Consider the following 21,035-nt stretch of genomic DNA (forward strand, 5'->3'; position numbering starts at 1 on the left):
CTACTTTTTCTACATAATCCATCATACAAAATGTAATCAAATGGAAAAGTCTTTTTTTAAAAACTTGTTTTATCAGTTTTAATCTTTTAACTTTATGCATCAAGCAAAAATTCAATTATATGCAACATTCTCTGACTTGAATAAATTAGTTTAACATTTAAAGCTATTTTCTACACATTCCAGCACATAAAATAAAATATTTTTTGTGTTTACACTCACTCTTTCAAATAGATGCAAGTAAAACACAGCAGAAAATAAATAAAGTCAAAGACTCAGCGGTCCTGTTGCTCTATTTTCACCTGTAAAGCAGGACTGGGGTAGGCGGAGGTTTACCCTGGTGCAGGTGTGCCGCGGTGAGTTGAAGAATCCGCGAGTTTCTCTGTGAGTTTCCCATTACGTCGTTGCGCACTCGGTGCTTGCTTGGAAGTTTAGGGGTTTTTTTCGCTGTAAAAAGAAGTTTTCTTCCCACGCACGATGGACGCTAATGTTTTTGTCACTTTTTATGGAATCAAACTCAGAGTAAGGTCAGTACTTCCACGCTTCAAACGCTGCACGCTCATACTCTCTCCCACAATCGATATGTGATCCATTGTTGATCTGCACACAGCTGTTGTCACTAACGGCGCACTCGCTTACGTCACTGTCGTGAGACATTCTTGCAAAAAATCACGGTTTTAGTAACGCAGTAACGCAGCGTTACTACGGGAAAGTAACAGTAATCTAATTACCGTTTTTGCAATAGTAATCCCTTACTTTACTCGTTACTTGAAAAAAGTAATCAGATTACAGTAACGCATTACAAGTAACGCGTTACTGCCCATCTCTGTTGTTGACCACATGGAGACTTTCAGAGTTGCAGCGGCTTTTCTTTCTTTTTTCGACACTGCAAAGAACTCTAACTAATGGTATAGTAAGAAACTGAGCGTCAGTGTCACATGAAGCTCATGGTCTTACAAGTAAAGATATTATTTATAATATTTTCGGACTGTTCATGTTACAGTAATGCTGAGATGTATTTAGAGGGCTAAGTAGATTGGTTACTTTCCCTTTAGGATCAATAAAGTTATTCTTATTCTTTAACTATTCTCAACTCGCAGTGCCGCTAATGGGTTGTCATCAGCAGACAGCAATGAAAGAACAGCATCATTTAAGGTAAAACGTCTAACTAACAAATTGAGACTGCCCCTTGTCATGGATGACACTTGTGGTATGTCGTGACATTTTGCACTCTTCCTGTGCAGGGTCTTAGCATTATTTTTTGTGGTTTGCTCTTAGTCAGAGGCTCATTATGCTTGTTCTTCTAGAAGTGAATGTCTCTTGTGTTGACATTACTACAGCTCTCTTTTGCAGGAAAGATTATTACAACCTAACCTACCTCAGGGGGGGAAAGAAGAAAGAAGAAAATAAATTACAAGATATCATCTTTACTGTGTAAGTGATTTAATTCCACAGCCATTCACTGGTATCTGGTTACAGTGACTCCAGAAATGCTTGCAAAAGTACGGGACAAGTTTGCCAATCATATGGACATATGTCACATGTCTGGAGAGAGACATATTAAGTTCAAGTACTGTATTTATAACTTTTATTAACTATGTATCTTAAAATGTAAGGTGGGCTCTATGTCCATTACTTTGAAGAATGTAGCATTCTAAAATCAGATACGTTTTTTATATGACATATAATGTGTTTGAGAAATTGGAAATTTGAAAGAGCTATAGTAAAAACAATGAAATAAACAGTGATTCCTTTTAAAATTTTGCTTTATTAGAAAGTAGAAAAAGAAGAAAGTGTAGTCAAAAAGCAATACAGAAAGTAAAGTAGAAACAATGCAGATTTAAGGCACTTTTACATTTGCTTATCTTTTCAGGTGTGAAAGCTATGTACCCATGTTTATGTATGGTGTGCAATGACAATTGCTAAAATACTGGACAGTCAATCTTTTCCTACACAATACTAAAAAGACTGGTTATAGATATCTCACCCAAGTTCCTGCAAGGGAAAGGGTGATGAACCCACTTCCAGTTATATGATGTTTAAACAAACGCCTGTTCATGTAATAGATGTGCTGATGCTTTTAATAGTCTGTAAAGATTATAGCAAGCAAGGAACCTACTCTATAAAAGATGAAACAGAAGCCATTAAATGAAAAATAATAGATCAAGTGGACCCAGCAGTGGCATGTTTAACAGCATCAAAGATTCATATTTGGCTGTTAGGTCATATCTGCATTGATGTCGGTATCACATTTCAGGGGCACCCATTGTGTTCTTGATCCACTTGACTTGTTTTTCTGAGAGAAAAGAATAGACTCCAGGTTTTTTTATGTTACCACACTCTTTAGGTCCAAAAGAAGTGACTCCAACTAGCACTCCATTGCACAACAGTGGCCCTCCTGAATCCCCCTGCAGAAAGAGCAATCGCTTTTGAATTATTTACAACTTTCAAGGTGGCAGCGGGTCTTCAAGCACAAAAAATATGCATGATCCTTACCTTACAGGTATCAGTCTTTTTTTTACCCTTTGAACCAGCACATATCATGTCACTGGTGATAACAGGGTTGCGGTTGTAATAGTCACGAGAGTTGCACGTTACTCTATCGATCACAGTCACATTAACAGACATAAGGACATCTGATGGTTTGTTTTTTTTAGTTAGTCCCCATCCAGCCACCAGACAGTTGCTGTCAGCTGCAGGGTCTTTGACATGTTTATGTAGCTGGAGACAATTCACCGTTTTGGTTTCCTGCACTGGTTCATTAAGCTGAAATAAGATTAAAAAGAAACATAACATAGGATATAAATTGTGTATACGTATCTTTACAAAGATTTTTCTTAATAAAAGAACTATATGCAGTAATTCAAAAACCGAAGCCTCCTTTCTCTACAATTTGCTTCAAGGAGTCAACGTGATCTTTTAAGCTTTATCAAAAAGGAAATCTTTAAGACTAACCTTAAAAGTAAAGAGGGGGTGTTGGATTGTGTGTCCACAGGTGTTTGTACTTTGCGCCGTAATAAAATGACGGTAAAAGGCTCCGCCCACTTCCCATCCAGGTTCTACCATGCAACGACTCTGTGAATGCACTGGAGAAGTGTAGTGGTAGAGTCCTCCGTCAGGAATGAGATATGTGTGTCGACTTTTTATTCTCCCTTAAGATTATCGTGCCATAACGCTGCCCAGAGCAGCTCTGCTAACAGGTTATGGGCCCAGAGCAGCAGGAAAGAGATCCTAGAGATCCTGTAACTGCCAAAGGAAGGGCAGCGTTTCCTGGAAAGCCGCAGGTTACCGGCAGGTGTTAAAAGTTTGGCACGATTGAGTGAGTAAGCGTTTTTGTGCATCATGAGCAGACGCACGGCAGAGTCGGGCAGTCGATATTCCCGTTTGCAGTTTGATGGAGATGAAAGGAAATATGAGATATGGGAAACGAAGTTCCTTGGTCATCTCAGACTACAAGGTTTGAAAGATGTCATCTTAAAGGCTGAGGGTGATGAAGAAGCCGATGGTGAAGATGATGACAAAAATGCAGAAGCATATGCAGAGTTGATACAATTTCTGGATGACAAAAGTTTATCGTTAGTTATGAGAGATGCAGTTGATGACGGACGGAAAGCCCTAAAAATTTTGAGAGGTCATTATGCAGGAGTGGGCAAGCCAAGGATCATAAGTCTGTACACCGAACTTACTTCTCTCACAAATGAAAAGAATGAAAGTGTGACGGACTATATTATCCGAGCAGAAGCAATTATCACAGCGTTAAAAAATGCGGGTGAGTCATTAACTGATGGACTTCTGATCGCAATGATAATGAGAGGTCTACCAGAGAGGTTTAAACCCCTGATTGTGCACGTTACACAGAGCGAAGCAAAAATCACATTCTCAGAGTTTAAAGTAAAACTCAGAAGTTATGAAGAAACCGAGAGAATGCGTGCGGCTGTAACTGATGACAACGTAATGAGGACAAAAGTGCAATTAGACCAGGATTCTACTTCATGGCGAGCAGATGACCGAAGATCAAAGAATAATGAGATTGTGTGTTTTAAATGTGGACTAAAGGGACACACTGCAAGAACGTGCCGATCCAGAGTATGGTGCAGTTTTTGCCGGAGTAGTACACACAAAGATGCGACCTGTAGAAGGAAGCTAAGACGGGATGAAGCGAGAGGGGTTGTGGAGAAGGACTACGCGTTCAGGACGGGCTCCGAACCCCAGAGGGTCCCGGACGGCGGCCAAGAGATGCTGAATAACCAGCTACTGGTGGATACGGGAGCGACGTCACATATCTTTACGAAGATCGAGAGTTTTAAGACTTTTGATGACACATTTCGACCCGAGGCTCATTGTGTAGAGTTGGCTGACGGAAGGCGGAGCAGAGGAGCTGCAAAGCGGCGAGGAGATGCTGAGATAAGTATGATTGACAGTAAAGGATGCAGTCACAAGGTAACATTGAAACAAGCACTCTACATTCCATCGTTTCCACAGGACATTTTGTCAGTAAAAGCAGCTACTAGTAACGGAGCCACTGTGGTTTTCAAACACGGGGACAGTTTTCTTAAACATGTTGATGGAACAAAATTCCCTATATATGAACACGAGAGACTGTTCTTTATAAACACTGTGCAAGAGTTTGAAGAGAAATGTAATGGATGTTTTGATATGCAAACGTGGCATGAAATTCTAGGACACTGTAATTATGAGGATGTTCAAAATCTGCAAAATGTCGTTGATGGAATGGAAATTAAGGGTAAAATCAACAAAGACATGCAATGTGAAGCCTGTATACAAGGGAAGTTTACTCAAACTAGGAACCGAGAACCAGATGAAAAGGCCAGGGCAGCATTAGAGTTGGTACATACGGATTTAGCTGGTCCGATTACGCCGAACTCGAAAGAAGGGTTTAAGTATGTTTTGTCGTTTGTTGATGATTATTCAGGTGCAACATTTGTATATAATCTGAAAAGCAAAAGTGATACAACTCAAGCAACTGAAAGATTTATTGCAGAGGTGGCGTCATATGGGAAAATCAAGTGCATTCGTTCTGATAATGGAACTGAATTTACAAGCAGACAGTTCAGAGATTTATTAAGTAGACACGGCATTAGGCAGGAAACTTCGGCGCCATATTCGCCTCATCAAAACGGAACAGCAGAGAGGAACTGGCGTACACTTTTTGACATGGCGAGATGCATGTTAGTTGAGAGCGAATTGCCAAAGTCTTTATGGCCATATGCAGTACAAACCGCGGGAGTGATTCGGAACCGATGTTTTAACAAACGCACAGGTCAGACAGCGTATAAGATGTTAACTGGAAAAAGACCTGATCTTTCTAGAATGAAAAAATTCGGATCATTGTGCTATGCTTATAAACAAAATAGGGGAAAGCTGGATCCAAGATGCGACAAAGGTGTTTTCTTGGGATATGACAAAAATAGTCCAGCATATTTGATCTATTTCCCAAAAACCGGGAAAGTTGAAAAGCACAGATTGATAAAAATACTAAATCCCGCGACAATGGATCAACAAACACAGAGTGATCAGATGTATGAAGATGAGGTTTATGAATCCAGAAAAGATGGTGAACCCAAACAGACGAAGGATGAGGATATTCCAGATGGTAGTGAAAGCAGTCAAACTGAGTCCGAGGTTAAAACCGATGATAAAGTAGATGCTGGAGCTACACGTTATCCATCCAGAATCAGAAAGAGACCTGATTATTTGAGTGATTATATCACGGATGTGAAAGAGTGTGAAAATGAACAGATGCAAACCAGTGTTGATTATTGCTACAGATTGTTGTGTGAAATACCCACATCATTTAGCGAAGCTATTGTGTCAAGTGAGTCAAAAGAATGGGAAAGAGCGATGAATGAAGAAATTCAATCCCTTAAGGAGAATGACACATTTACTTTAACCACTTTACCAGAGGGTAAGAAAGCAGTGGGGGGTAAATGGGTTTATGCCGTTAAAAAGAACTCAGACGGATCAGACAGATATAAAGCTCGATTTGTGGCTAAAGGTTTTAGTCAAACAAAAGGAGTTGATTATGAGGAGACTTTTTCACCGACTGCTAACTTATCGAGTGTGAGAGTTTTGATGCAGAAAGTGGTTCAGGATGATATGTTGGTTCACCAGATGGATGTAAAAACCGCCTATCTACACGCACCAATAAATGAAGAAATATATATACAACAACCAGAAGGTTTTGAGACAGAATCAAGTGAGACTAATAAACTGGTGTACAGACTAAAGAAATCACTTTATGGGCTGAAGCAATCGGGTCGTAACTGGAACCAAACCTTACATGACTATTTAAGCAGTTGTGGATTTAGACAAAATATTGCTGATCATTGTGTGTATTCAAAAGAAACTGAAAGTGAAAAAGTAATCATCATAGTGTGGGTGGATGATTTACTCATTGCAGCTAACAATGAAAATGTGCTTTCAGGCGTGAAAGAAATGCTCTCTTCTAAATTCCAAATGAAAGATCTGGGGAAACTTAACCATTTTCTAGGAATAGATTTTATTCAAGAAAAAGAATGTGTCAAAATGTCACAGAAAATATATATTGAGAACATTTTAAAGAGATTTAACATGCAAAACTGTAAGCCAAGGTTAACACCCTGTGAACAGAAATGGACTCATTCTGATAAATTCGAGACATTACCAGATGTGAGGAGATATCGTGAAGCGGTAGGATGTCTTATTTATCTGAGCTATTGTACGCGACCTGATTTAAGCTATGTTGTCAGCAAACTGTCACAACATTTCAATGCGCCAACTGTTGATGATTGGACAGCAGTGAAACATGTTCTGAGGTATCTAAAAGGTAGTCGAGGAAAAGAACTGTGCTTTAGGAAATGTTCAAGTGGAAAACTAGGTCTACAAGCATACAGTGATGCAGATTGGGCATCCGATGTTTCTGATAGACGCAGTATGACAGGTTATTGTGTAAGCCTAAATGAAAATGGTCCTTTGATATCATGGAAAACCAAAAAGCAGTCAACTACAGCACTATCAACTTGTGAAGCCGAATACATGGCATTAGCAGCAACAGTTCAGGAATGTATGTATTTGACTTATTTGATTCAAGATCTTGATGAGTTTGAGTATGAAATACCTATGATATTGGAGGACAATCAGGGAACAATCGCTTTGTCAAAAAATCCAGTGAACAGACAAAGATGTAAACACATTGATGTGAAATATCATTTTATAAGGTCAGCTGTACATGAAAGGAAAGTGCTCATTGATTACTGTCCAACTGAGTCAATGGTAGCAGATATGATGACGAAACCAGTTTCAAAGTCTAAGTTAGACAAATTCTCTGTATTTGTGTTTGGAATGTAAGATGTTTTTTCCGGAGGATTGTTTTTCCCCAACCTGTGTACAAGTGGGGGTGTTGGATTGTGTGTCCACAGGTGTTTGTACTTTGCGCCGTAATAAAATGACGGTAAAAGGCTCCGCCCACTTCCCATCCAGGTTCTACCATGCAACGACTCTGTGAATGCACTGGAGAAGTGTAGTGGTAGAGTCCTCCGTCAGGAATGAGATATGTGTGTCGACTTTTTATTCTCCCTTAAGATTATCGTGCCATAACGCTGCCCAGAGCAGCTCTGCTAACAGGGGGTTAATTGTGAATTTAGTGACATGAATTTAACCAGCCAGAGTCAGTGAAAAATGTTAAGTGTTTCCATTTTTTGACCTTAAGGGGCTTGAGTATGACTGGATGCTTTCAGGTAACCACTTGAAAAGCATGCAGTCTATGCAATGGCCAGATTAAGAATTCAATACCCTGTTTACTTTTCTGAGTAGCATCAAAGTGTCTACAATAGCATGAGGGCTTTGAAGGTTGAAGATCAACAAAACTGCTATTTTTTAGTCACAGCAGAAAGGAAGGATGTTTGAATGAATATGGGCTTTTTATAAAATTTGTCTGATACTCAGAATCAGTCACAGAACAGATTAGAATAAATTACAGTGTTTGCAATGAACCTTAATTACAGCTACTAAAAGTGTTGATATTGTTAAAACAACATAGGGACATGCGAGAGCCTTGGAAGAGTATAACAGGCACACAAAGTGTTTGATTAACAGCATTTTGAATAAACAGCAACTGAAAATAGAAGAAAAGAGACTTTGATTTTGTTTGATTTAGACCATTTCTTATCTGAAGCTTCAGATATGTTATTTTAGATTCCTTTTTAATTCACATTGCTGAATCTTTGCTCTGCTCACTGTTGGACATTCAATTATCACCTTACCTTCAGCAACATGAGGTCATTGACTTTTTTTTCTTCAGAATAGCTGGGATGACGAACACATTTCTGAACCTTTCGGACCTGCCTTAAACGTGTCTCTTTCTTTTTCTTTTTCTCGATGGAATGCACTCCCAGGATCACCGTACTTATACTGGAAGAGAAAAAAAACATCAACAACACTTTGTGGTGATGATAGTTTGTTTATAGAACAGGTTAATAAAAATTTATAGATCATTGTTTGGTTGTTAGTGCTTTATAAATAAAATTCCTTACAGCATCTCTGTGAAAGATCTATCTTTGTAAAATGTGTAAAATGAGATTGTTTAATACTATGCTGTTGATAAAAATAAACATCAACGTATGCACATTAGCTCTACAGTTTCTATATCTTTCATCTATAATACTGTAGACACACTGGTCACATAAGCCAAACAGAGTAAATATGATGTCATCAGAAAATCTGTCATAATTCTGTAACTCAGTGTGTGTCTGCATGTGTATGTGTATGTGCATGTGTGTCTTTTTAAAAAGGTCTGATAGTTCAGTAAGAGATCAACTGTTTATTTAAAAGGTAGATATACTGAATGTGTGTGTGTGTTTCCATAATGAAAGCCAGATGCGGCAAAAATTGTATCTTTTGTAAATAAAGTCCATAAGCATCAGAATAATAAATATACTGTTGACTGGCATATACACAAAACAATTGTATTAAATTGCATTTTAACATTTTAAAGCTTGAAAATTGTAATAAAAGTACGATTTAATTTCCTACTTCGGACAGTGAGCAGCAGTCAGGACCCATGTTGGATCAATTAATATTCCTCCACACATTGTTCCATCACCCTCCAGCAGAGCCATAAAAGGCAGCGAGTGTGGCTTGACTTCTTTCCCTCCAATGATCTCAGAACCATGACCTAAAACAAAATAAAAATGTCCAGTCACTGGATGTTGAAGTCAAGAACAGATGAGCAAAAGAAAGAAGCACACTGCATCTCAACAAACTGCTTTGTAAGACTGAAAGACCTCAGTAATGTGAGTTTGCATTGTGCATGTTTACATAATGGAGCAAAAAGCAAATTCAAGAGAAAACACTGCTCACCAGACTGGATGATGAAGAGAATCACACATGTGATGAAAAGACTGAAATCTCTCGGGCAGAACATTTCTGCTTACCTCTCCTTATCAGATGCTGAATGCACTGAAACCTTGATCATAGCTGTAATGCACAACTTATGTTGAGCTGAAAGGATGTGGTCTGGCTGCAAAAGGTTCAAGCTTACATCATTTCAAGAACTCTGGTTGAATTTACCACGAATAATGACCATTTTGTTTATTTACTGTGCGATGGTGGGTTTCTTTACGTGATTCCGAGAACGTTGTCACTGGGTGCAGATATGTCAGTAAGTCACTGACACTTTCACATTTGCTTTCTAAAATGTCATCTTATTAACCAGAAGAAAAAATGATTTGCAGAATAAACAATGAAAAAAGACACACTGTTCACAGACATGTTGAAATCATAAAACCATGAATGGACTCAAACATAGTGAATAATTGCAAACAATGCTCTGGAACTGTGTAAAACAAAAACTCAGTAAAACATTTGAGGTTGTCTTTTTGTGAAGTTTACGTTAAGTCTTTTAAAAAATTCATTATCACAGAAAAAATAATCATATCACTGGTAATATTTGTATTTTAATATTATTTTACAAAAACAAGACAAGGACAGAATAGGATAGAACATAATGGATGTATTCAACTCTCTTCTGTGGTAAAGCTGGTATTTAAAAAAGAGGGAGAACAGGAGGAGAAAATAAATAAATAATTATTGTCACAGTCGGGGAAGTGGGGAATGAGGACCCAAGTGCCGGCCTCCTTATGCTGAACAGTGCGTTTATTTATAGTGCAGTTAATAATCCACAGAATAAATCCCCATGTGCTCCCCTGACTCCCGTGTCGTGTCTTCTCCCAAAACATCCGTGTTCTGTGCTCTCCACTCCCGTGTCTCTGCATTCCCCATGCCTGCTGCTATCTGACGTTCCACGCTCCTCCTGAGACACAATAGAAACAGCCATCAAGACACCACATAACTAGTCTTCAACACTGACTTGAAAACTGACTTGGAGTCTCACGCAATAATCCCACGCCAGAGGGAGCTCCATCATACTCTTAAATAGCTCCCCCTACGAGCCTCATCATCAGCAAGTGCATGGCATGGTCTTCAGGTGTGGCCAGCCCCCTACCAAGGGGGCTGGCACCCAGCCTACAGGAAACAGCGCCAACTGCAGACAAACAAACATCCCAACACACACCTGCCTATTCCTACAACTTGGGACACAGCCGGCAGCTCAGTGCAGCTAAAACACACAATAATAATAATAATAATGATAATGAGTCCACACTGCTCAAGGACCCTGGATCCCTCAGACCCAGATCCCCGACGTTAAAGAGTGCATATACACATACAAGCAATTGTAGTAAAGAGCCTTCAATATCAATATCAGTATCTTGTGGATTTTGTGGGGTCCAGAAGAGAGATTTTGAATGCCTCCGTCTGCATTCTGGACCCCTCCATGGTCAGAGAATACCGCCACAGCTACCCAAACAAGCCTGGGAGGCTCACCGAAGGACTCACCTTCACTAGAGTCCTTCGGGTGCTTAAGACCATCGAACTATCAAAAAAGACCACATCTGGTCTAATGAAACAAAGACTGGGCTGAAACTGGGCTGAATGCCAAGCATCATGTTTGGAAGAAAACAGGTACTGCTCATCACCTGGCCAATACCATTCCTACAGCAAAGCACGGCAGTGTCAGCACCATGCAGTGGGGATATTTTTCTGTAAAAGGAAAACTAGTGGGAGACTAGTTAGGATCAAGGCAAAGATAAAATCAGCAATATACAAAGACATCCTTGATGATAACCTGCTCCATAGCACTGTACTTTGGACTTTGGGGAGGGTTCATATTCCAACAGGACAATGAACCAAAGCACACAGCCAGGATAACAGAGGATTGGCTTAGGGACCACTCTGTGAATGTCTTTAGTGGCCCAGCCAGAGCCCAGACTTGAGCCTGATTTAATATCTCTGAAGAAAACAGAAAATGGCTGTGGACCAACACTCCCCATCCAGCCTGATGGAGTCTGACAGGTTCTGCATACAAAAATGTGAGAAACTGCCCAATAACAAGTATGCCAAGCTTGCAGCATCTTACTCAAAATTACTTCAGGATATATTTCCTGCCAAAGGTGCTTCAACAAAGTATCGAGCAACGGCTCTGAATACTTAAATGCATGATATATTTTTGTTTTCCTGACTACCAGCAATGCAAATTTGTCCTCTGTAGAGCACCTTTCTAAACCTGAATATCTGGCATGCACTGCATACTACAGAACTGCCTCCTTTTGGTATCTACAGAGGACATTTAGGGCTTTCCAATGATACCAAATGTGAAGGGGTGGAGCTTTGGGAACTTTAGTTTTTTCATTAAGGAACATGGCGGCCATCGCTGCAAGCACATTTTATGGGAAGAAGAAAAGTAAGTGCATAAAACTTCTTATTGAGCAATTTTTAGCTATAAATGTTGTTAACATATTTTAAATAAGTCTCTTAATAACACATTAAAACATAGCATGCTTAATTCTAACTTCATTTTAGTATAGTATTGAAGTGTCTAAAAAATGTCCTCCGTAGTGGACATTTGTAGTCATTTCCTCCATTTTGTTCTGTTTTTTTAAATGACCAGAAAAGGAGTCCTTTTTAGAAGCAGAAAGAAATTTATTGCAGTTTGATGAGGGAAACCCAGATCTTGAGTTGTCTCATGAAGAAGATCATATGGAATAAGCCCTTGAAGAAGAAAGAAGGAGGAGCATCAGAGATGGTACTCAGACCTGAACTTGCTGTCATTAAGTGGTTGGACAACAAGCCAGTTGTCATGGCATCCTCTGTCGATGGCAATCAACCTCAGGACAGATGCACAAGATGGTCTAAGAAAAACAAAAGGTTTGTCCATGTGCCAAGTCCACTGGCAATTGCTGAGTACACTACCAATATAGGTGACGTGGACCTTGTTGCCGAATGTTGAGTTTCTACAGGATGGTCTCTCGCACTCAGAAATTGACAGTATGTGCAGTTTTCTACTTTTTGATCTGGCAATCACCAACTCGTGGCTTCAGTATAGCAGTGACTTGCAGTTTTGGGGGAAGAAAGCACTACAGTTCCTTGAGTTCAAACTTCTCCTTGGTGAAGAGTTGAAGCAAATATTTGCCATCAAAGTTCATTTTTATATGTTTGGCCTTCCAATGTCCTCTACAGTGGACATGTGATATCTAAAAAATGTAAACTTTTTTTCCCCAAAAAATTATTTCAGTCTTCTAATTACCTTACAAACATTGGGGGATTTAAAAAAATTTTTGATTGGACAACATTTTTTTTCCTGGTAGTCAGGGGGTTAATACATTTGCAAGAATTTCAAGCAAAGTTTGTCCCCTTTTTCATGATGAAATACTGTGTGTAGAATTCTGGGAAAAAATGAATTTGATCCATTTTGGAATAAGGCTCTAACATGACAAAAGCTACGTTCACACTGCAGGCGAAAGAGCATCAAATCTGACTTTTTTGGTATGACAGTGTGAACAGCACAAATCCGATATTTTCAAATCCGACCTAGGTCACTTCGGTACGTGGTACTGAATCCGATAAATATCTGATGTTTTAGAACGCGACTGCTGTTTGAATGGTCATATCGCATTAAATCAGTCTTTTACGTCACTGACACAAGACAGACGCCAATTATCAGCACTGGAGAAGACAAACAAGAAAGCATGGCGGCCATTGTTAAAGCACGGGCTCTCTTTTTTCTCAGTGTCCTTCTTTCTCTAATTAATTTGTCAAAATTCTGTCGGTTACGACTGTGCAGAAATTGATAGACTGCTGCAACAACACCTACTAGCTCTGTAGCCGCCATTTTTACTTTCGTAAACAGAGCGTGTTGTGTGTGACGTCTTCTTTTGCGCATGCGGGCCGCTTTGAGGGCCGTGAACGTTCACACTAGAGTGCGTTTGCTGTCACATTTTATTTGTAGTGTGAACAATCAGACAAAAAGATCGGATTTGATCAAAAAATCGGAATTGAGCATTAAGACCTGCAGTGTGAACGTAGCCAAAATGTGGAACAAGTGAAGCACTGTGAATGCTTTTCGGATACACTGTAGCTGGTTACTATTGTTTTGTGGAGCATGATGTACCAAGTCCTTCTTCTTCTACATGACGTTATCACACACACTGTCCAGCAAATTATCCCTGTGGATGAATTACAATATGGTAAATGGTCTGTATTTGTATAGCGCTTTACTAGTCCCTAAGGACCCCAAAACGCTTTCACGCACACATTCACACACTGGTGACGGCAAGCTACATTGTAGCCACAGCTGCCCTGGGGCGCACTGACAGAGGCGAGGCTGCCGGACACTGGTGCCACGGGCCCTCTGAGGCAACCAGTAGGCAACGGGTGAAGTGTCTTGCCCAAGGACACAACTGAGACTGTCCAAGCCGGGGCTCGAACCGGCAACCTTCCGATTACAAGACGAACTCCCAACTCTTGAGCCACGATCGCCCCTCAATACAATAGAGCTCAAATAAAAGGCATGGAATTTCATAGATATGGTTGCCTTTTCCCTTCAACATTACAAGGTCCATCCATCCATCCATTCTCTTCCACTTATCCGTGTCAGGGTTGCGGGGTGGCTGGAGCCTATCCCAGCTACTTTACAAGGTTACTCAATTTTTTAGTTTTGTTTTAGCTTATCAAGCAGTTTTATATAACCATATAACCACAGCTCTGTAACAGGAGGAGTGGCCCAGGACTGAATTATCTAAAAGTAAAATAAAAAAGTAACGTGTGGAAAAAGATTGGTCAGTGGTTTCTGAGCACAAGTAATCAGGATGAAAAATGAACAAATAAGAAAGCATGCTCAGTAATTTATCTACATCAAAACAAAATCAGTTCACAAGCCTCAGTTTCAGTTTCAGTATATAAAGCAGGAGCTGGTGAATCTTTCTCACTGGCAGGCTGAATAATTTCACTTTGTTGTTTTACTTTCATGAGTTTTGTATGTACATTAAAAAAACAAAACAAAAAAAAAAACCTTTGTATGCTTTTATTGCAGAGGTAGCCTTCAAATGCAGCAAACAGGAGTACTCATATTCTTGGGGTTACTTGGGGATTGAAAAACAAAGAAAAGGAAAAGTTTGTGCAATGATAAGGACTAACAATAATAAGGATCTGTCATATATGTGCAGAGATCAAAAATAAAAATGTAAAAGAATGAAATGATAATATTAATAATGCTCAAGTCAGTGGTCTATAGGAACAGCAGTAACAGATTTAACAAGAAAGATTACAAAGATGCTCGTGTTCATTAAATTATGTGGACTGATTCCTGTGGATTCCTTAAAATTCAGATGACTTCGTTGTTTTTTTGATCCACTTGAGTTGTTTTTTGGAGAGAAATGAGAAGACTGCAGGCTCATTTATCTCGCCACACACTACAGGTCCAAAAGAAGTGACTCCAACCAGCTCTTTATTGCACAGCAGTGGCCCTCCTGAATCCCCCTGCAGCAAGAACAAATGTTTGACATTTTTGGGGGGTGTTTTAACTATTCTGGAGATTTAAAAAAGCCAAAAAGGTCTTGCGCTTTATTGCAATTTACAATTTCATATTACAAAGCAACTTACTAATATATACTTACATTACATGTACTAGCCTTAGCGTTTCCATTTGAACCAGCACATATCATGTCACTAGTAATAACAGGGTTGCGGTTGTAATAACCACGAGAGTTGCACTTCTTTCTGTCAATCACAGTCACATTGACAGACAACAAGACATCCGACCTATTCTTCTTTTCAGTTTTTCCCCATCCAGCCACCAGACAGTTGCTGCCAGCTGCAGGGTCTTTGAGAGTTTTGCCCAGCTTGAGAAATGTCACTGTTTTGGTTTCCATCACTGGATTGTTAAGCTGAAAAAAAGAAGCTTTACATATTGATAATGATTATCTATGTATTATGTTTATATAGTTATAAAGTAAGTAAATAAGACAGAACATAACAGCAGGGTGCATACATGGAACGCCCATGGAACTAAGCCGCTGGCTTAATATACAGGAATATTTGTGCTGAGTATGGCCTGGATGTCCCAAGGTCAAAATGGAATACACCCTCTAGGGTGGTTAAGAATGACCAAGCTAAGATCCTGTGGAACTAAGTAAAGAAAGAAGGCTGTAGTAATACATGTAGCTATATCAAGTGATAGCAACATCAGGAAGAAGGAACATGGGAAGCTTGGGAAATACCAAGGGCCGAGAGAGGAACTACAGAAGATGTGGAGGTTGATTCAAAAGTTGTCCATGAGGTAATTGGAGCACTTGGAGCAGCTCACCCCCAAACTAGGTTAAGCTTCCTACAAGTGTCATTATTACTAAAACTAGTAGTGTGGCACACTAAGCAGGAAAGTGCCAGAGGAACAGGGGATAAAGCATGATGCTATAGCAACATGGCTGAGAGCTAAGATAGAAAATCCCTAAAGATAAAATTAATCAATACTTTAAATATAATTAGCTGGTAATTTCAACAGTGAGTGTAGTGTCGTGATACTGGACTGCAGCGAGCCAACACCAAATGAGAGTCAGTTAATAAACAGATTGCTAATTTTTAACAGTCAGTTATTACTCATTGGTCAGTACTAGCTTACAATGTTTTGACTTTAAAAACATGTTTCAACTATGTAAGAAGAGTAAGTAAAGAAAAGAAGAAAAGTAAATGTTAGGTCCTGAGCTGCCTAACATTTCATATTATTCATATTGTTACATATTTCAATTGTCTTTTCACAAATAGAAATGTTTTATGTAACATAAAAAACATGTAATACTAAATCAAATCTCATGTGATTAAAAGCTCTAAAAAAATTGTGCACTTTAATTTACTGCCCCATTTTAAACAAATTCCTCTAAGTGGGTTTTCTTGAAAAAGCGTTTAAATTACAGGGTTGCGTCTTTGCTTCATTTAGTATTGTGAATTGTACAGTGAATATTGACCTTACCTTGAGCAACATGAGGTCATTGCCCTTTAATATATTACAAAAGTCAGGATGAGGAAATTGTTTCTTAACCTCTCGGAATTGTTTCGAATCTTTTTCCTCTTTCTTGATGGAGTGTGCTCCCAGGATCACCTCACTAATACTGTAAAAGAAAAAAATACAGAGTAAAGTTAACATATATAAAAGCTTCATAGGGGAGGACTACGATAAGATAAATTAACTCTATATTTTGTTATATGCATATTATTAGAGGTGGTTGCGTTATGGGTTTTACTGAAAAATTACTTTCATGGGTGTAGGGTGATGAGGGTTAGAATATGAACAGATTTTGTCTATTGTCATTTTTTGGAACGTTATCAACCTCTATTTTCATTAATGTGCAAAGCAGTCAAACATACTCGTGTCTTACAGGCTTTTTTCCTGAGAGCTGAGGCTTGTCCTTAAAAACGGCAGAAAAATCTGAGGGATTTTTAAAAGCAATGCTGTAGTGGGGCGAGGTGGACGCACCTGAGCGTCATCAGCGATCACGCTGCGCCTGCTTTAAAAGGGTGAACTAGGTCCTTTCTTAGTTGTTGTAGGGGAAGTGAGCAACTGCGAGGGGAAAAACTGAAGCAGGGTGTGAAAAGTGACAGCAACCGAGAGTAATAAAAGCAACACTGAAATGTGGTCGCTTCCGCCATGAGTTTATTCAAATACATTTTTAAGGAGATGCTGATTTGATTGTGCCTACTATTAACATGATAAGTAATTATGTAAATTATTTACACTGAAGATGTGAAGTTTTAGCATATTTGTACTCACAGTATCAGTGAAAGGATTACTGACAGTATTTTATATGTAGACATATGTTATATGTATATATTATTTTATATTATTATGTATATATTATAAAAATGTATTAAAAAAACACACAATGTGTTATTTTTCACAGTCTGTTAAAAATATTAAGATATTTTGATTTGATGTCAGAAGAGTAAGTCTGTACTTAGTGCAGTGGGCAGCAGTCAGGACCCATTGTGGATGGATTAATATCCCCCCACAGAAAGACTTTTTACTTTTCAAGTAAGCCATGAAACTCAGGGAGTGTGGCCTGACTTCCTTCCCTCCAATAATCTCAGAACCATGACCTAAAATTAAAAGAAAATATTCACTTAAATATCTAAATCACAAGATAATCAAGTCAAGAACTTAAAAATGAAAGAAGGAACAGATGAGTAAAACACAAGAAATGCCAGCGGCTTTGTAATACTGAAAGTAATGCCCTTGCATTCTGTGTACTGAATGAATGTGCAATAGAAAATATTACTCACTTGACTGGATGATGAAGAAAATCAAACATGAGATTAAAAGACTGAAATTCTTCAGGCAGAACATTTTGTCTTACCCCTCTTTGATTAGATGCCGAATGCCATGAAATTTACTTTGATGCATAGCTTTATACGCTGAGTTCGAAGGATGTGGTTTGATCATGGAAAATAATGAGTCAGCAAAACTGACACATGCCAGCTGATGAACTGGTGATATTGTTTCAAAGCAAGTGGTCAGATTTATCACAAATAATAACAATTTTCTGTAGTTTCTATATGAGAGAGGGGATTAAATTGAACTTCCATTGTAGTTTTAAGGTTTTTATTAAAAGTCAAGAATGGATTAACTGAATTCAATTTAATTTTATTTATATAGCTCCAAGTTAAAAAGGCACTTATATTGGTGCCAAAGTATAATTCAGTTTAATGCAGTAACCTGAATTGTCAATCAAAGCGACCAATCACATTAGGACCCCATTTTGTTTATGCTCTACCCCCCAAACAGTCAATAGTCAGTTGATTTCAGTTTCAAGGAAATCTTCTGCAGTGCTTCCAAAGCACACACTCTGGTGTGCGCAATGGCTTCTTTGTGGCCGTGGCTGCTGAACTCTTCACATATGGATTTTTGAATTTCTGCACAAGGAATTGTGTAAAGTATCAATGAATACTAGTGTTTGTAAAAACTAAATAATTTGCTTGTTATTTTGATTTTTTTCATACAGAACTTTTAACATAAATATAATTCCAAATCTTTACCTCCAGAAAAAGTGAGCACCGACAAACACTTGCTCCTGCGTCTTCACTCCAGTCACTTGACTGCTTTGGATGTCACTCACCTGCTCTCTGCTGTTCCACAGACTTTGCCTGCCTGCCTACAGTAACCTCTCCTCGTGCTCATTCCAACAGCATGACAAGAAGTCCCACTTTCACTCCATTCAGTACTTGTTGCCTTCTTATAACATTTACTCTTCAATGGAGTCTTACATGGTGAGCGTGTACATAGGTCATGGCGGTTGAGTGCATTACTTTTTGTTTTTCTTTCAAACAATTCTAACTACAGATTCCAGGTCTTTCTGTAGCTGTCCACAATTGGTTCTTGGCTCTTGGCTCAGTCCTATGTCTGAACTCTTGTGGGGAGCATCTGGTCGTGGTTGATGTGAAATTATGTTGTTTCATTTCCACTTCCAGATTATGGCCCCAGCAGTGCTCACTGAAACCTTCAGTAGTTCAGACGTTCTACTGTAACCAGTGTCATCAGTATGTTTTGCAACAATAAGTTTGCAAAGGCCACTGATTTTATCCATCATGACATGTTTCTTCTGTGACACCTTGCTAATGAGCCTCCTTTTGTACAGGCCATCAGTTGGGACTTACCCAGCTGAATTTGCCCTTTCTTTACATGCTCAATACTTTTTTTACCCTGTAATAATAAAATAATGGATTGCATTTATATAGCGCTTTTCGGGGGCCTCAAAGCGCTTTACAATGCCACTATTCATTCACTCTCACATTCACACACTGGTGGAGGCAAGCTACAGTTGTAGCCACAGCTTCCCTGGGGCAGACTGACATTCTGTGTCCTGTGTCCATTCTCATTATTACATACAACATATGGACTTCTATGGTTTGATTTATTTGCATGTGTGGACTGGATGGATTTTTACTGATATCTGGCGAGAATTTCATATTCATATGCGCCTTTTTTTAGGAAATTGGGGAGATATTCAGTACTTATTTTACTCACTGTATATTCGTACATTTGACAGTTGAAATGAGCACTAAATCTGTTCACAATGCACAGGTTTATTAAAATTTACTGTTGAAATGCTACATCTCTTCAATCCATGCACATTCTGCACTTGGTAATCTGTTTACATTAACCCTATAAAGCCCTTTGTATCATATTTGATACCTGAGTTTCTGAGACTTCTATCTCATCAATATGATCAATACTTGTCATAATTTCAAAATGTTATGGACAAAATATTAACATTGTTGTTAACAAAACGTTGAAAAAAAAAGCCCAATGTATCAAATGCGACACAAAAAAAAAAAATTATAAATATATAATAAAAATATGTCATGAACAACATGATATAGCAAAAAAAAAAAGTGTATTTTGTTATAAGGGTTAATAAACATCTAAGTTCCCCCCAAAAATGGGTTGGGGTTGAATGGGATGAGTCTTACAGGGTTAATGGTCAACACAAAACTTTCATCTTCCTGGTGAAACTGAACAAATGCTAATTTTGGATCGTGTTATCAGAATTACTCAAGTAATACAACGAATTATAGTAAAGAGAGGTACTTGGTAAGGGCCACAAATTTAACAAATATTTGTGTCTATCATAAACTCAACGGGTGCAATGACACAAAATGAACCCTCTATGGTGGATCCAGTGGTCAAGGTTTTTCAGGCAGCAGTGTTTTAATTGTTTACTAAAGTTTAATTTTATATGTTAATATATACCAAGACTGACAATCATATTTGACACATCACTTGCAAATTTGGCAACAATATGATAAATATGGCCGGTCACCGGTCATATACATGCTGGACTTATGCACAGTTCGTTTATTCTTGTTTTCTAAACAGGCAAGTGCACATAGACTATTTGAATTTGTGTTTGATGGTCTAGAAAAAAAAATTAACTCCAGTTACACTTGCTCGCCTAGATGGCTAAATGGTGAAGAGGACGAGACTGTAATTCTATTGACACTTTCCAAGATGACAGTGAATAAAGTGCGGGACCATGTGGTGACATATCACCATTCATATAAATGCGTGCAAACGTCACTTTTTTGAAGCTGAGGTGCGGTCACAGCACAAACCGTCATGGTGGGTGATCCTGACCACTATCATTAGACCCCCATTTATTGGACAGGCACTCGAGGATAGAAAGAGGAAATCTTTCATATCACATGACATACCTTTGTCTTCAAAACATGGACATCTAGCAAAGAATCATGCACTTCTCATTTTCAGCAGCTTTATTTGAGTTCATTTCAATCCCATTTCTTTCTTTTACTATTTTTTAAAAACGTTTAGACCACTAGTTTTTGGCAGATATTCAAAAAATGCTGAATTTTATAGCAAAAATACAGCTTTCCAGTCATACTGATTCAACTTAATTTCACCCGATATTTTCCCGTTGTGCCCCATCAGTGGGGCCTGCTCCACTGTTTGAGAACACTCATGTCCAGTAAGACTCTTAGAGAAATCTTATCTGCTTTAACAAAATCCTTTAAACCTCAAAATATAGACTCATATAAATGCAGACCATTGGTGACAAAAATTTGTATTTAAATTTATGCAACAAAAACAAATGTTTAACAGATAGTAAAGGTTTAAGAAGGAAAAAGACTCAGAGAGAGAT

At 38.6% G+C, this 21,035-nt stretch overlaps 2 protein-coding genes across 2 annotated transcripts; both read right to left on the reverse strand.

The window, feature by feature from the left end:
- Window positions 1-1,788: 1,788 nt before the first annotated feature.
- Window positions 1,789-9,418, reverse strand: LOC146657772 (granzyme A-like). The gene is made up of 5 exons (XM_085426096.1): window positions 9,355-9,418; window positions 9,028-9,169; window positions 8,259-8,406; window positions 2,494-2,763; window positions 1,789-2,405 (listed from the first exon to the last, which is right to left on the reverse strand). The coding sequence occupies exons 1-5, from the start codon at window positions 9,416-9,418 to the stop codon at window positions 2,244-2,246; spliced, it is 786 nt and encodes a 261-aa protein (XP_085282222.1). The 3' UTR covers window positions 1,789-2,243.
- A 5,026-nt stretch (window positions 9,419-14,444) lies between these two features.
- LOC146657773 (granzyme A-like) lies at window positions 14,445-17,725 on the reverse strand. The gene is made up of 5 exons (XM_085427035.1): window positions 17,662-17,725; window positions 17,337-17,478; window positions 16,355-16,493; window positions 15,006-15,275; window positions 14,445-14,868 (listed from the first exon to the last, which is right to left on the reverse strand). Exons 1-5 carry the CDS (start codon window positions 17,723-17,725, stop codon window positions 14,707-14,709), a joined length of 777 nt encoding a protein of 258 aa, XP_085283161.1. The 3' UTR covers window positions 14,445-14,706.
- Window positions 17,726-21,035: the final 3,310 nt, after the last annotated feature.

The sequence above is a fragment of the Rhamphochromis longiceps genome, linkage group LG12, assembly GCF_057381845.1.
Source record: "Rhamphochromis longiceps isolate RC_006_pf linkage group LG12, R_longiceps_female_GT1.1, whole genome shotgun sequence".
NCBI lineage: Eukaryota > Metazoa > Chordata > Actinopteri > Cichliformes > Cichlidae > Rhamphochromis > Rhamphochromis longiceps.